This window comes from Anarhichas minor, unplaced genomic scaffold (assembly GCF_050575085.1).
Source record: "Anarhichas minor isolate MPS153535 unplaced genomic scaffold, ASM5057508v1 ptg000041l, whole genome shotgun sequence".
Taxonomy (NCBI): Eukaryota; Metazoa; Chordata; class Actinopteri; order Perciformes; family Anarhichadidae; genus Anarhichas; species Anarhichas minor.
In genome coordinates, this window is record NW_027466487.1 from 400,936 (window position 1) to 418,930 (window position 17,995).

General features: G+C 38.6%; 1 protein-coding gene across 1 annotated transcript in view; it reads right to left on the reverse strand.

Annotated features, from left to right (window-relative positions):
• The window catches only part of col14a1a (collagen, type XIV, alpha 1a), a 113,600-nt gene that overhangs the window by 21,925 nt on the left and 73,680 nt on the right, over positions 1–17,995 (reverse strand). The window contains exons 31-38 of the mRNA XM_076109531.1: positions 16,898–17,040; positions 15,424–15,533; positions 9,621–9,779; positions 7,526–7,603; positions 6,601–6,687; positions 3,122–3,175; positions 1,091–1,186; positions 49–102 (exon numbers count right to left, since the gene is read on the reverse strand). Of these exons, the coding sequence (XP_075965646.1) occupies positions 49–102; positions 1,091–1,186; positions 3,122–3,175; positions 6,601–6,687; positions 7,526–7,603; positions 9,621–9,779; positions 15,424–15,533; positions 16,898–17,040 (781 nt within the window). The remainder of the gene's footprint in view (positions 1–48; positions 103–1,090; positions 1,187–3,121; positions 3,176–6,600; positions 6,688–7,525; positions 7,604–9,620; positions 9,780–15,423; positions 15,534–16,897; positions 17,041–17,995) is intronic.

Here is a 17,995-nt window from a genome sequence, read left to right on the forward strand (position 1 = left end):
ACCTCTGAATCTTACAATAATGTACTTTTTTGTTAAATGTTGTCTCACCATTTGTCCGGCTGAACCAATCTCTCCTCTCTCTCCCTTTTCCCCAGCAGCACCCTGTAAAACAAAAAGTCATTACATCTCAGCCGGACTAATGGTCACAGCGACAGCTACCAAAGGACTGGAAAAACCAACATCAGTTATCCTAATAAGATGATGGGCCACCACAAGTCCCCAGAACAGCTTCAACGTGCTTTGGACAAGATCCTTCAAATGTCTGGAAGTCTATTCGAGGCGTACGTCAACATTTGTCAGTTTATGGTGGCAAATGGTTAAAAGCTCAATACTAAGCCTGTGTCTAATTGCACACATTTTACTGGAGACAGGTGGGAGTGAAATGGCAAACAGCACACATTCGTGACTATTTTTGCATCATAATTTATTGCAGCAGGGATCATTGGCAATAACATGTTTTATTCTTTACCAGTATCATTTCTTTCTTCATCACACTTTAACATATTCCAATGAAAAAGAATAACGTTTCACAAAATGTTAAATATCTTTTAACTATTTAATATGAATGCATTCTATGTACTCTAGTGTCATATTAAACTTGATTTTATGCAATCTATGTTTTCTATAGAGTGAGTTTAAAAGAGGTTTACTGTTTAATTTAAGTGCGTTAAGTTAAATGTTGACGTCAGTGGTAGGCCATTAGATTTGAGATGATAAGACGTAATAAGATAATACTAAGATATGTTGTGTTTGTTAACCTCCACAGCACCACTGAGAGGGTGTTTGTTTTTCCATATTTTCCATATTTTGGTGTATTTAAAGACTCCGATTGGTAGAGAATAAACTTGAGTTTTTGTATAAAAAATGAAACGACACCCTACAGCCCTACTATCGCAGGGCGGTACTATACCGATAAAGTGTATAATCATTATTGGAGCCAGAATTTTTTGTTTTGAGAGGGAGATAGCTAAATTATCTTTACAGTATTGTAATGTTAGGGTTAGGGTTAGGGTTAACCCAAATGTCCAAGTTGTGGTGTTATACTTCATTTTTAATATGCACATACAAATACACACAACAAATGTCTTACCGGGGGTCCCTGAATAGAGAGACCACTGGGTCCCTGAGGACCAGGTGGTCCTGAAGGTCCAGAAGGGCCAATCTCTCCTACTGACCCTTGGGGTCCCTATCAAAACAACACAATGGATTTCAACTTTTTGTTGTCAACTTTAAAGCAAGATGGATGACAAATCCATTAACTGCTCAGGAAAAATAGAAATGTGAACATCTTTAATTCCATGACCACCGAGCAAGCTCCCCTTCCAAATGAGCATCATGTGATGTGAACTCCTCCACGCCTCGTCAGCTCGTTCATATCACATATTCATGAAATGCGTTTGAACCACTGTACAAACTCTTCTGTAACAACAATGTGGAACTAAAGTAGCACTTAAAACAACATTTAAGTTAGATTTAAGGTAAAAAATAACAAATCAAACACATTTGATATACATGAAAAGATTGGGAAATGGATGTGTGCCCATTTCCTCAAAGTCTGCACCTACTTAAAACATAAAATATCCACCAAGTTAAGAACTACAAACTCATGGTCAACATCATCACTACATGCTTGGGAGGCTTTTGCTACCATTGGCTGCTTCCATAATGAGATCTGTAACAGGAAATAGATTTAGACACTTGTCTATCCATCTACTATAAGGTTGTGCCAGTGTGATCCATGTGTATGAGCTGCAGACAGATAAATAAGGTTTACTTTAATAACTGCACGTTATTTTCCCATTAATCAGCGCTTATACTGTTAGAAGTAATGCATCTAGATGGATTAGTGAGAATGAATAAGGATGAATTCGTGGAGGATCTGGTCTCATCCAGCAGAATAATCCGACTATTCAAATAAACTTGGCTGTAGCTGCAGAGGTACAAATACTGCTGAGCTAAGACAAGTGTGATCTGGCAGGCGTGTATTATTATGTACTGTAGAGTATGTGTGTGCCAGCAGGACAGAAACCACATCTCACCCAAAACAGATTTACACCCATCAAATATAGCACATGGGCTGTATAAAGACTTGCATTAGATTGATTTTGTCTTTGTTTCAGTCTTGGGATGTGCTAAGCTTTATGTTCTGGGTGGGCCACTTCATGTAGTGCACTCGATACACTGTCATTCAACGACGTCAAAGTGCGACATCTGGTTGAGATAACAAGTTAATTTTGTTGATTGACAGCCCTGCGTGTCTAGGCAGTAGTGGCAATACCCCTGCTGCTTCTTTCAAAAAAGAAAGGGGCTTCAAAACATATCGTCTATAATCTCAGATTAAATTACAAACATGGGAATTGGCCACTGGTATTGAGAAATGTCCAACAGCATCAGGCCTTGTACTGACTGCCCCAGCTGGATGGTTTGTAAGAGTTTGGAACAGATTGCCATAGCAAAACTGTAGCAGATGCAAACTTTACAGTAAATTATTCTTTAATAGTTCAAGATAGGATTTGCTGGAACTGTGTCTATTAAGCACAGGATAGTAACAGTGGTGATAAAAGCCTCAAAGCTGAGGCCAAAAGGAAGATCAGGAAGCCAAGAAAACTGATATATGCTTTTCCAAAAATTTTCAGCCCAAGGGAGCTGAGCCGCTGTTTAAAAGACCCTTTGTTTGTGAGTCGGGGGCATTACTTACTCACACTAAACTTTTTTTCCTTTTATTGTCTAATCGGGATGGGGGCTGTTCTGTCCCTGAAGGTAGAGGTTTGGACCAGAATGTTTAGATTATGAGTCAAATAATAAGCGAGTGTCGTGGCTAGTCTTGTGGGCTCCCCATTATTTTGATTGAGGAACCTGGCGAAGTGTATTCGCTTCCAGTTTCAAACTGACCCCACCTTTTTTGCACCACGTAAAGTTAAAACTGATTGAATTTATAAAATGTGAAATCATGAGGTTCTCCAATGTCTAGCCAGTTTGAGAAATCCAGTCCGACCAGCCTGTCAGTATTGGGGTGCTTCTTCTTCCCCGGTTAGGAGCATGACACGGTTTGAGAACAAGTATGTGCTGATGGTTTTGCAGAAGTATAAATGGTCGCTGAAACTAAGTGCATTTTACTAACCGTCACTCCTGGCTCTCCTCGGTCTCCTCTGGCTCCCCTTATGCCTGGACCACCCTGAAACACAGGCCAAACACACACTGTAAAAACAAGACATAGTCAGTGTTTGCAACTTGTGCACCTAGATAGAGTGTAATGGCTAAGACATGCTTTTGCAAAAATGTGTATCCCTCAGACTCCCTTTTAAACATGAAAATTGGAGTTAATGTTAAAAGATCTAATACAAGTGGAACTGCACAGGTCTTTGATACGAATGTATTATGACTTTGACGGACAGAGGCTAACGCTGATCTGTGCAGTAAACTGCCCCCCTGGGCTCTGCACTTTATCATGCTGCATCTGTAAGTCAGTCTGGAGCTGTAAACCTCGGGCTGACCCCAGTAGCCAAAAGGTTTATCCGGGGACAAACACACATCTGCTAATCATTGATTCACGTGGGATACTTCCTCTTCCTGTGTTTGCGTAAATAGACCTCCCCTGGGAATGAGGGGGTGACCTGGTAGTTGCTATAGTATTTAGCTAGAGGGGGACAGGAGGCATGTTTACAAGCAGGGCGAGGAGTATGAGAGGAGACACACAGATGTGGTAAAACCCACCAAACTGTTGACCAAAGACTTAAGTTTGATGGTTTGCTTTACCATTAAGGAGTCATTAGCTTATTCCCCATCAGCATCCATCAACCGTGAAGCGGTGCTGGAAAAGGATTGCTTACCAGTCAATATGGAGAGGACGAAGGACAGTAACCAATACCTCTGGAGACTACATAAGGTTGACTTTAAAAAGGCTAAAAAAATCTTTTAAATTCTCCCTTTGGCAGCAAAGAGACACAATTAAACTTTAGGTAAGGAAAAGAGCAACAGTACTTTTGATTCGAATGCAATGATTGTGCTATTGTAAATTCATGTTACAAGGGAAAATATTTTAAATGAATGATCGTCAATTCTACAATTTGTCTCTGCAAGTTGTTTCTTATGCATGTTTGCAAACAATCTGAGCCTGTGACTTGTTTGAGGTCGAGCAAACCAGCAGAGAAAACTGAAATCAGCTTCCAACAGCAGCAATACGACTAATCGTGTTTGGGTTTTTCATGGGGCCTTTAATGGTGATAAAGAAAAGAATACACAGCTATTATCATTTAAAGCAATTAAATTTGATGCCAACCACAAATTTCCATTTTTCAAACAACACTAGGATCTCGAACAGCATGGGCACAATTCAATCTTAACAAACGGAGATGGCAGGCAGCGCAAGTCTTGCTTTCCTTAATGTCAGATTGATTGCTGAGTGATGTTCGGTATTGAGCCGAGTCTGTGCCAAATCAGACAGCAAAGATTGCAATACAGTTGGGGCAATCAATATTATTTCAAACATGACTCAAAGATTAACAAAACTGAAGAGGTCTGCTGCTGTGCAAGACAGGAAAAGACATGCCTCTAACAGTGAACACAAACACAACAATTACACAAACTGTGTTTTGGATGATGATAATAATACATTTAGAGCAGATTACTGCTGTAATGCCAAAATACAGTCTCATCTGTGTAGATCATAGGAATGTTTTTAGCAACAATAATCTCTATGATCAGATGGCAACAAGTATAGTTCCTTACATTTTTTTAAATAATTCTTTGCTTTCCAGCTCATTCGCCATCCAGTTGCCTTTTCATGGCAGTATTATGTGCGTTTAAATATTGCATCAGGTAACCCAATGGATCCAGGTATTTATTTGGCTTTCTTCACACTCATTGGTTGATCAGAGTGAGCAAAGTTTCAGCAGCACAAAAACAAATGATGATACTAGAAGTCTCTGTTTTCACAGTCTGTTAGGATTTTGAAAGTTTCGCTCTCTGTATGAGGCTTGTGTTCCACAGGGGATAAAATACATTTATTGTGGTAACAACCATTATATTGTGTTAACAAGGGGAATGGTACTACCTTTTCATCCTACCTCAAAACCCCACTGATTATAGAGTGCAGTTTTAGCACAAAAGTGCCTATGATTTCACTATTATACCGTTCATCTCCGCCGATATGCTGCAGTTAAAATGTGATTCAAGAAGCCCATTCAATGCCAGCGAGAGAAACACACACAGACAGAGACGCAAAGAAAGAGGCTTATTGTGATAATAAAAAAGAGAAAGAAAAAAAAAGAGCCTCAGGCGTGTGGATGAAGTGAAGGTAGAAGAGAAAACGGAGAAAAGAAGAAACAGAAAGACAATAAAGAGATGAAAGCTTTACAGAACAGCTATTGATCTGGTTTGGACAGAGAGTGAAAGAGAGAAAAGGAGAAATATATCGAGGCGACACAAGTCAATGCTCAGTATACATAGAGTTGAGAAATATGAAAAAAAAGTCTTTACTTTTTAAAGTCTTAAATACAGTTTCTTTCCTGATAAGTTTACAGATAAGATGAGATTCAATTGTTTCATGGCTTAGCTGACATAATTGCTTGTACTATACTGTATGTTTCTGGTGTAAAGACAGTGAAACATTTACGAGGAACAGAGACAAAAAATGAAAAGAGGTAGAAAAGCGGAAGGGAGGGCTGCGGCCTGTGGCCATAACCCTACATAAGAGTAAATGGATGTGGCTCGTCGGACAGGGATGACAACTGGGGGCGATTGTAATCGGCTGTGATAAATGGAATCACCATATAATTACTTTCTCAAACTATACTGGTGTTGATCCACACCCCTCCCACGCCTTCGTTACCCAAGGGTGGAGACAGAGACAAAGAGAGTGAAAATGAGAGAAAACGAAAGAGATATAGAGACGGGGAAAAAAGAAGAGAGGAGGGAATGGAAAATGCAGCTTGGGAGACAGAAAGAAAAAAAAAAAGAGAGAAAAGGAGAATATAGACAAAAGTCTCAGGCTGTAAATGAGCTCATTTACTTGCTCTCATCTCTCAGCCTCTATCAGGTTTTACCTGCTACTGCGTGAGAGGAATAAAGCTTCTCCCCAAGCTCTCTCTAACATAGTGCCACTCCAATGAAAACGCCAAAAGATTTGTAATTTTACATTTCACAGTTTTTTATTAAAACACATTAAAAAATCAGTGGCCAAGAGACTCAATGTGTATGGATAATACATACATTGTGTATACACTGATACATGTACTTGGACTTTTTGATATGATGTGCTTTTGTGATGTTGGTCAGGAAGAGATTGGTCACTTTCTATCTTTTTCTGTCCACTATTGACCGTGCAACCATTTCTGGATTAAATACATTATTTTTAATGAGAGTCTCTAAAGTGAATAACTGATACATTCATTCTCTGAATGAAAAAATGTGTTATTGAATGCATTTAGGTATCTATATCATGAATAACAGTATATAAAAGAGATAGAGCACTTCCACACCATAAAAGACAGAAATGTGAGTAAAATAAAATGGTCATTATACTAAATTGAGCAAAAGTGTCTGAATAAGTTATTAAATGAAACAATAAATTACAGAATAAAAGAATGAATGGGCACTTACAGGGGGTCCGGAAGGTCCTGGAGGTCCTTTGCTGTCCTGGGAGCAGGTACAGGCATGAGGCATGGAGGGGCACTGCTCCTCAACTCTCTGAAAACACACATTAATACATCGAGTGTACGATGCACTTGGTTTGTGTTCACCAGCTTGTCTCAGGATCAGGTTTTGTCTGAGCTGCTTGTACTTGTAGTCCAAAAACAAATCAAGGTTTGCTTGGTTCCCTTGACTAATGATAAAATATTTGATAAAAAAACGACACTTTAGGAAACTGCAGGTGTTGAAATAATTACACAGAGTTTATGGGATTGTTTTATACTGGCGGTGTTTCTAATATACTGGGCCCCTTGTGCATGTGGGGTGCGCAAAAAACTTGAAAGTCAGTAATGCAATCCAGTACCACCACAAACTACAGCAACTACCACAACATTGAATCAAAATGTCTCTGAATAAATATTGCTTTAATGGATTCCATCAGATTGCAGAGGGATGTCTAATTAAGTGGTGACTCAGTGCATCTGTATGTTGTGTGGGTATGTTTGATGCCTGTGGTGTTCATTGATCATTCTTGCTATTATAGATGTGTGTGTATTTTATATCGATATATGTGCGAGAAAGACAACATTGGTCACTAGGTGCATTTCTATCACATAAATTAAATTACACACCTGACCACAGGCACCCTTAGTGGAGGCATTTCATTGCCAAAGCTAATAGCCATTCATAGAGATTACAAGTAATTTGGCTTTAATTCTAGATTCATCATAAAGCAATTTGATCGTAACCAGAATTATCACCCCAATCATCTAAGGCTGTAATATGAAGAGCCCTAACCTACTGCACCCTCAGAGAGGAGAGGCAGTGAAACCATGTGTTAAAGTGTGTGAGCATTCATGTGTGAGAGAGTACATGCATGTGTTAAGTTTCTTACCAATGCCGGCAGCTCGCAACACTTATCTCTGCTGGCCCAGGATGTGCTGCAGATGATGTCAAACATCTGGAGCTGGAACTGTAAACACACACACACACACACACACACACACACACACACACAAACCAATACCATTAATACTGTAAACATAATATTATCAGTTACACTTCAAAATGCCGAAGTAAGACAGAGGCAACATTACAAATGGAATATTAATGGTATTTTGTAATGATTGGGTTTTGTGGTGTTTCTGTGTCGATAAGAAAAAAGAACAGAGACAGATTGGCTTCACTAATGACCAGCTGAAAAGTGCTGGGAGATGCGTGAAGTCTGGCTGATTGCTTCAACAAACAAAATGAATGTTAGGGAAGCTCCACTAGTCTTAAACTATAGAGCAGGCTGTAAATTAGGTTATGGGCTTGTGTCTAATTCAAAGTTTATCATCACGACTGAAGAAACAGCCCGCTGACATATACTGCTTTCATTAGAAGAGCAGTTTCTTGTATTTACATGTCTAATTATCCAGAAACCCAAGGTTTCATTCCCCAAATCTCAAACAAAGGATCTATATCAAATTTACACACATATACATCACAGTTAAAACTATGGAAAACTCCTACTTGGACTTAATGACTGTGAAACTTTGTGATCTAGGAAGTTAAATACATACAGACACGCACACGATTGCAAACTTGGATGAGATTCTGTCGGCTAGTGAAAAACTGGGCGGTTGTTTCAGTTACACAATTATAATCTAAGAGAAGGCTTCTGTATGGAGACATTTAGCCTGGTTTTGTCAGGTTTCATATTCAATATATAAGTGCAGATAGGGCCCCCCCGTTGGCCTTATCTGCACTTAAATGTCCCAAGTTTAAAAACAGCCAGTCGACCTCATCTCTGTCAAATGTCAAAAAGATATTTGAATAAAATGTTTTTAATTCCTTTAGAGTAAAAGCCTGCTCTGCAGCCCGTGTGAAACAGTCTTATCCTGGTGATTATATGTAGTCTTCCTATTACCTACTTAAAGGAGCCGGGAAGTCCAACTGGAACTAATGTTGAGAACCGAAAGATACAGACTTACAGTGATCAGTTTAGGGTTTTGACCCAGATTCATAGAAATGCTGATTGAAATTTTTCAATGAAAAAAGTCACGATTGTCATTATATGATTTAATTTATTCATGCTGATATACTGTCCCTTTTGTAATCCTCTAAATCAACTCCCCAGCTGAAAATCCTCAGGCTCAGCTATCATTATGACTGGGCACACCACTCCCAATAAGAGTCACTAGATTAGAAGAAATGTCGCTTTGTTGTGGAGCCTAAAACAAGTTCTTCAACTAAAGACTTCACTTCTGGACAACTGAAAGTACAGAGAGTAAAATAGGATAAACTGACACTATAAAGCAACCATATTGGTTTAATTTTTCTAAAAAGTTACTTTCTGCTAAGAGCTTTCCAAACATGACAGATACAACATTTTTCTGCATCAATAACCATGACTGGCCAGTAAAGGAAAATCTGGAGATAAATAAAGAAAATGTCACATTATTTTGTATTTTCTTCCATTAAAACTTCTTCACACAGCATTTTCCACCTGATACATTTCTTTGGAGCAGCTAAGAAGTGTAAATGTACAAATAGCAGTGCTGAGTATTCCCAGAGGCCCAGGATACCTCACCTTCTTCCCTGCCTTCATGTGCTGAGGGGGTTTTTGAGTGCTCCATTGGCAGAGTTGTTGTGGTGGCATATTTTTTCCATTTTGGAGTATGTGATTTAATTCTCCGTTCGATCATGTGACACTGTAGCACCAGATCTTATTTAGGGGCTTCATAGCATATAAACATATGCACGCACCCCTTTTTATTTATTTGAATTCTTGAAAACAAGCTTTGTTTTTTTCATTGTTTAGGTCCATTACATAAAATACAAATCCCTTTTTATTCTAGGTTGTAAATGCAACAAAAAATGGGGGGGGGTGTACAGGCACTGTACTTCCAGTGTGGCGTACACCTATCAAATTTCCATGACCATTATGCAATCACCCTCTATTCAGTGTGCACTTAACGATTATGCAGACAAGAATTCATACTGACCGGAGCAGAGTTGTCCCGACTGCCTCTGGACTGAATCATCCTTCCGAGGATCTCGACTCCATCTGTGGTGATGTTACCGGCAGCATTGACGGATTTCTCCCCAACCACAGAACAATCTAACACCACCTTCACAGACGTCTTGCTGATGGTTACATGGAGCTGTATGGAAGAGAGAGAATACGGTGCATAAGATAGAAGTATTTCCCAAAATACAGGTAGATGTGAAAATGTATCTACTTTTTGTTTTGACCCAAATATCTTGAGATTGTGGTTAAACATCAACAGTTTAAAGAGATACAGATGGACTGTTTGTATTATTTTAGCAAGTATTTTATCCCAATAGTCAATCTTTAGTCAGTCTCTATTATCCATCATTATTGCCTTAAATAAGCACCAGAACTAACAACTGAATAGATGGAGTCAATAAAACAGAGTTCTGTCATTATTTTAAGTGCAGCATTTTCACAGGTCTCGTATCTGTGACCACCTCTGTTTATGTGCACCAACAACAATAGGCCACCTAATTACTGACCAATAACAATGAAAATGGGTTCCTTTGCTTGAGTGGGATTTTTATAAATGCAGGTTAAAAGCATCTAAACACATATATTGGCCCGTCCAGTCAGAGTGCCTGTGAGCTCAAACTGCCTCCTTAGAGGAAACCACTGCCAGAGCCGCAAACTGTGAAATGCAGGTGGTCACACGGTTAATGAGCAAAGAGGGAGCAGCATTCTGGTGATGGGTAATAAAACAGACTATAGCACCTGCGTGTTTCAACAGTACGGGAGGTTTTCTATCACTCTTTCCCATCCTCATTAAAAATATGCATGCTCTGTATGTTACAGGAACATGGAAGCATGAGTGCAGCACATACACCTCTCAACACGTTCACACACAGTAACAAGGTGCAGCTAATGTGAAGTTAGACAAAGTTCATATTCAAGTGTCGGGGCCAATTCCTTGGACGGCTGCTTTATAATGAGTTTCTGTTGTCATCCTCCATTTTTTCACACTTCACAAGGCATGATGTGTGTGTGTGTGTAAAGTGTGTGTGTGTGTAAGTGTGTGTTGTACTTGTGTGATATAAAAGATTATGAAAATCCTCTAAGGTACAGGCATTCTGCCAGTATTTTGTGGTATTTAGTGGTTGGAGTTAAGGTCTGGGGCATTGGTGTATAAACGTGTGTGTGTGTGTGTGTGTGTGTGTGTGTGTGTTAAAGATGGCAGTCCCTCTCCTTCAGGCTATCTGGTTCCTCCATTTACTCCAGCAGTGACTCAGACTTATTTTCAGTCTGGAGGAAGTTTATTGTTGAAAATTGACTATTGAACTCTTCCTCTGTCCTCACACTTGAGCTGTATGAAATCTGAAAAAGCCAGAAAACTGCAGCAAGCATAAGAAAGGATGCTGTATCCTTTAAGAAACTGCTTTGTGGGGGGCTACATTCTCACAAGTGAGCATACACTGCCTAATACTCTAATGGCTAACATTATAAATAACTGCTTTCAGCAAATGCAAGTCAAATATATTCCTTTTTAAAGAATATCTGGACAGTAATAGTTGACATGTATAGAAAAACATAAAAATATTATTCTCCCATTTTTTCACATATAGACATTTACTGGTTGTGAACATGATACAAGCAGCCTCTGTATTTTTTATTTGGGAACGTTTTTCCAGTCATAACCTGTCTGTACATTATGGAAATCTACATGTGGAGACTTGAGTTACAGCTCACAGTAAACACCAGAGGATTTTATTGTTGTAAAAGCTATGTTATAAACCCATGGTAATGCAGTTGTAAGTACAGATGGGTTAAGCTTTACATGCTAAGCAAACCCAGAGAGTGACATTTGTCTCTCAGGTAAATTCGACTTTGACCACTTATTTATATTGGTCAAGTACATTTTCACTATGTATAAAACTCCATAACTGCTCCTTTAACTTGTTAACAGCTTAGCTTCATCTCCCTGTATATCTGAATTCCTGTTAAGCCTAACAAAACAAACAAACAAAGAAAGACCACAAAAAGACAAGGACAAAGTATAAAAGAATATCAGTAGCATAAAGTATTTCACTCTGTGCTGCAGCAGGTAATAGTGCTGCCAACACAAGACAAATTAGCCTCTCAGACATACAGGGTCTAATATGTTTTCATGCTGCTGCTGACTTACACATCAACAGCATCTTTTTTTGAATATAAAGCACCTTATTTGTTTGTGGCTCTCTGTTAGCCGATGTTTTATTTTTTTTCCTTATCAGACTTCTTTTTCCTTATCATTTTTCAGACAAATTACTTATTTGTGACATTATCTTTGTAATGTTGCACATATGACTTTGTAATAATCTTGGATATTGAATAACAGCTCTGTTGCACTTTAATAGCAAAAAAAAACCTAAATGCAAAGCTATAACATAATGTTTTCTGAATATAAATATCAAAACAAGAAAAGAAAAAACAAACAATGTTCCTAACGCAAAATGTTAGACAACTTGAACTTTCTTGATCACCATCCTTGCATTGAAATATGAAAGAAGAGGTGAGGGAAGAAGAGAAGAGCAGAAGAGAGTGGAAGGACTGAAAGAAACTGGGGAGAAACATTAAGACATTTTCAGCACATTCACTTTATCTCACCTCTAGTAACTTTCAAACACAAAGTGAAGAAGCGTCTCGGATATAATTGGAAAATTGGCGCACAGACACACACACACACCTAAATTGTTATGGCAGTTTTTAAACATGCTGTTAGAGATAATGTGGGCCGAAGTAGATGAGGCTATCAGTATTTCTGCTGACTCAGCAGTCATTGACCTGCACTTAAAAATGTGCATGTGCATTATGCATGCTTGAAAGAGTGTGTTTGAGAGTGTGCGTGCATTCAGTGAGCTTTGAATGGCTGCCTGTAAAGCTTGTCTGATTTTTCTGAGCATGCACTATATGTTTTCAACATTTATATCCACGGAATAACGTACTATACATGCACTTACTCATATTGCACTCACACAGGCAGAGGGTTTTCTCATTTCCTGTCCACTCTGGTCAGCAATTTTTGCAAAATCAACCCTCAAATGCTGCTTTCAGCTCAATGGATAAAACTGTATAACTAATAATCCACAAACTGCTCTTTTAACTGATAAACAAAGATAGCTTTTTCAAAGATACACCCAGCTCACGTTACCGCAGCTTGGAGAGGGAGGAGCGAGTGGAGGGGTATTCAGCTGGTTGCAATCCGCAACCACACTGCTCGATGCCAACAAATACTTCACACTGTCCCTTTAAGCACAGATGTTTTGTTAAGTGCGAAAAAGGAGAAATATAAACAAATGTTTCATTCCAGCTGGAAACATTTGAGAGTATTTAATCACTAACTTGGCAGCTATCATATGTTTTTTTTTCTTTTAACAGTCACAATATAAATATGGTTAGCTGTATAGTTATATATAAAAGTCCTGTTAGTCCTGTTATAAAAAAATCAAATCAATGTTCTATGTTTCTGCCTTTCTGATTAAATATATACATTATTAATACAATTGTATGACATGATGGTGATTATAAAGAAGTACTGGAATCTGTTTAAGTTGTGATTTTAACAAAACTGAAGCTGATCAATAAAATGATCAATGTTACGTCATAAAAGAAGTTCAAACTGGTATTTCAGGTTAGAGACAGGAGCTGGTTAAAGCTCAAGCACTGGCACATTTTTTGAAACAGCTTTAAGTTCTCTCTAATATTTGAATGTGAGCCATTTAATCATTTAGGAAGATAGATAAATGGTGTTTATACACTTGAGTATAATATGTCTGCGAGCACTATGTGAGTTATACTGAAGACCACTTTCACTTATTTTCTCTGTCTAAATGTCTCTAAATGTTTGTCTCTTTATTTTTCTATCTGTATTCCTCTGTCTTACCGATTTCTTCCTCTGCTCTGTTTTCTCTCTCTTTCACCCGTTTGTGTTCTCTGTGTTTCTCTCAGTTTGTGTGTCTATGTGTGTGCTTTGCTGAGTGGAGACAGATCCTGCTGGGTATCACTGCTTTCACACTAGCTGTCTTCATATGGTAATCCCTTTATAACAGACACACAAACATGCACACGCACACAGACGCCCCTCTTATTCACTCGTCATTCTGTCTAAGCGGAGAGGAATCCTCTGGCCAAGGCAGTCTTCTGCATATGTTCCCCTCTCTCAACATTGTCACGCTCTCAAGCAGAATGACAGAAAACAATGAAATGAAAGACAAAAAGTGACAGAGAATAATGGACAGCTACTCCCTGACATTTTGTGAATTGAGAAAAAGAAAGACAGAGAGTTGGTGGGCTGGTGTTGATTTGTTTTTTCGGTAAAAGTTCCAGGAAATAAAGTACACAACAGCAGCTCTACAGCAAGAAACATATCGTCTTTAAAGACTTTTCCTGGACTCTAATGAATTTTCATGTTTCATTTGTCAGGTTAATAAACACGTTTAAATGTGATTCAAATAAATGGCAATGTCCATTTCCATCAGCCCTGCTAAAGTAAATACACCGCCTGAACAATGCGGTTAATTCAAAGTACACGTCCGCTAAGACAGAATAACTGATTATTATTCAGCGTGTTAAGTTGTTATTATTTTGTTTCAGCTAATGTTGATATTTCATGCCAAAGTGTTTTGGCTCAGTGAATTTGTCATTCACTGAGCCTGCTGAGGCCAAACCAATGTCATTATGTATTCCGTTGAGGCATTTGCATCCCTATTTATTCCATCGTTTATTTTTTCACAGAACACTTTCTCATCTCAAGTGAGCTGAAAATTGTCTCATATTGCGTGAATGTCATAGAAATTTGCCTTTTCTATTCAGTTCGACTAATTTGACACAACAAAACATCCATGCATATGTTTGGATAGAATCCCAGTGATTGAGGAAAATGTGAAATGTCTTTGTCAGAGAATCAGTTGGGAGGACAAACTAATACCTTCTCTGGTGGTTGAATCTGAGGTCATCAGGGAAAAGTAATAATCATGGAAACTAACCACCACACCATCACTTTTCTAATGATGTCTGTACAGTTTGGCTGTAGATGCAGTAATTTCTATGGCGACCAAAACCTTGTTGGAGGTATTACATTCATGTAATTTATGTGGCATTGATTCCATGTTTGGCAAAAGGGCTATTGGATCATTATCTACGGATTTTTCTTTTTACTATATAGTAAATGAACAAATGTAAAAAAAACAATGACAAATGTCCACTTTAACTTCTTAAAAGGTGATGAAATCTGCGGTTTTACTCACTCACCTAGTTAAAAAAAATGGTTGTGGAAAAAGCAGTGGAGCACAAGTAGAGACAGAAAAGGGAGGAGGGCTATCATCATCTGCACACAGAGTCATCACAGAGGTGTTGAAAGATCAAGAGAAAAAAGTCCAGATCGAGAGCCACTGGAAAACCACCCAACAGGCTAAACCACTTCAAAAACATCAAAATACAGTCAATCTTCCTTATTTGTGTCTCTTTCTCTTTTCAGAAAGCTTCCTGCTCAATTTGTGTGAAAAACTACCATCTAGATATTGTGATGACGGTTTGTCATATGCAATGCAAATTGGCACAGGCAGCCACTGTGGGACAGGCTGCCTGTAGGAGAACACAGATTTCATTGATCAAATCAAATGATCGGAGTTAAAGTGGTTCAAGTTCCTGATACCTGCACATTTTGCATAACACTAGAACCAACAAACTTGTTTTTTTCCCCTTTATCAATGACTAACAAAATATGAATCCGTTTTATCATTCAAGTAATTTTTAGCGCACATATATTGAAGACTAACCTTGTGGAAGCTGCCATGGAAGATTTTTTTGATTTCAGTTCCTTGAAAAATGACGGTCTGGAAGTCTCCTTTGTAGTCATAGTTGAAGAACGTCAAAGTCTTTCCAGAGTCTGTGGGGGGACAGAATGATGAGAGCATAGAAAGGTTGATGTTCACATCAAGTCAAAACTTTGTTTTTGGATACACTATTGTCTCTGTCTCCGGCTATTGACTCCAATAAAGATACGGGGTATTACAACAGGCTGGACAATATTAGCAACAAACAACTTGATCTTTGTGCCTCTCTGCCATTTATGAAAAAATTCAAACTTCATAAGATGTCATTTTGACTAATACATGAAATAATTCCATTTCATTGTGAAATAGGCATGAAATCCCTGTAATCTTTGATTTGCAAAACCCTGTAATATCATTTTGTATCAAGTTCCTGATGGAAACGTTTTTTTTTCTTTTTTTACTATAACATCATCCCCATTATTCTAGTAATATATGTTACATTAGTGGCAATGACTATGAGTTTCTACCATGTCAATGTCAACTAAACATTGAGATTGTCACAATATTTTTGCTTCTGTAAATTAAAATATGAAAAGCAGAATAATGTGTCATTGGATCACTGCAGAGAGATTATTAGATAAGCATGCTGATTACTTTGTTGCTGTTTAATCTGTGACACAAAAAGTACATATAACGGTGGTACAACTTTAGTTAAAATACTGTAAGCTTTTCTCAAACCTCTGGACCAATTTACTGTTAACGGTCATGCGTGCTATGCCATTATCGACTCGTTTCTTTTGTCTTAAATTTCAGCCCATGAAACACTTATCCATGAGTTCAGGATTCTTCTATATAACTATACTATATAACCACATTTACAATTCAATTTCTTCATCCTTTTCTTGCCGCTTAGCTGTATCGGGGTCAACGGGGAAAGTAGAGCAAAACAAAATGACTTTTCCCCTGTAACCTCCTCCAACTACTCCCAAGATCATCCATTCCAGCTGGTAATATAATCTCCGCAGCAGGTCAGCGGCCTGCCCTGGGTCTCCTCCAAGTCAGTGTCCGAAACGCCTCTAAAGTTAAGTTTGACGCCTGGGGTGCGTTTCATACAGTAAGCAGTATTTCTGGAACTTCGCTTATCACAGCCGGATCAAAGCACACAAGAATCAGCACCTCTAAATTTGAGGTCATGGTGCTCTCCCAGACTAATGCTGTGTCCCATTCAGGACAGTGTAAGTAAGGGAGGCCTTCCACAAACAGAAGTGCTCTCATTAATGATTGAAGACACAAAGGTAAGACGAAAACATTTCGAAAACGAAATCTGCTGCATTATACTCTCTCAGATTATTTGGAGGCATTGGGACTGCAGGAGCTTCAGCACACGTCTGTTGTTTGAGTTTGTCAAACTGCGATATGTTATGATGCAGGAAAGACAAAGAAAAGATGAGCAACAACACAAGTGATTGAAACTTACTGTCCAGGATTAGTCCGACCAATGGCTCGTTGTCCTTGTGGAGGATTTCCCACAGTGCAAAAGGCTCCTGCGGGGTCTCAGGAAGTAGGCGGAGCATCATAGAAATGGTGTAATCAGAGGGTAAACCTTCAGGATGAAGGTACCTGGTACACACAGACACAAAGATAGTGAGCATAGCTATTCCCTAAAGGCATGTATCCACTAGGTGTCTTTTTTCAAAGTGCCATTGACTCTCTTCAGCTCTTGTGAATGCTTTTGGCTGCTTTAGACTGTCTTCGAGTGCCAGCCTCTTTTTGATCTCAGAGCCGATCCTTTTTTGTGCAGCTGCCTTCGAGCACTTCAGGTTGAAATTGTCTCCGTTTTAACTTTTCAGAGAGCTCTTCAATGTCACTTCACAAAATGAACAATCATAGAGCAGGAAGCTAAAGTTAAAGCTGGTTGATGGTAAAATCCAAGAAAAAAAACTCCAAAATGACAACATCCGAGACTTTACGGGAGCATATTTGAAGCCATTGAATGATCCCTTTAAGTGTCGTACATATGGGTTTTATACTTGAATATTTCCCTTGTGGTATAAGTGCTAGGTAAACATTAACACCTCTATCCTGCACCTGCAAGCATCTCATTGACGTTTTCAGTAATTTGTATCAGCTCTTAATGCTGTGAAGCCTTTTACTTGTGGTCATAGTCTAAATCTGTGATTTAAAACTATTTAAATGCCCGAGGAAATGACCGTAGCATCTTTAATCTTTTATTGATACTTACCGATTAGGCAGGGTCTAATCAGACAACACGCTATAATAGGTCTTAAACGTGTCCTGTATGAGCAATGAAGATGATATGGAATTCAAAGAGATATAAAGTAGGATCTGCAATGCATTTTCTTATGTGGATAGCAGACCATCAATCATCGCCTGAGTTTATTTGTGGGGTGCTTTCTCTGTTGCTCTAGTCAGGACACATACAAAAAGTTGGTTCCATGGGAAACTACAGGGCATTACATGTGCAGTAAATGTAAATTAGTGAACTAATCTATGTGTTTTGCTTTGTGTGTATAATGTAGACTAGAGCCATACAGTACCTGGTGAATTTTGACAC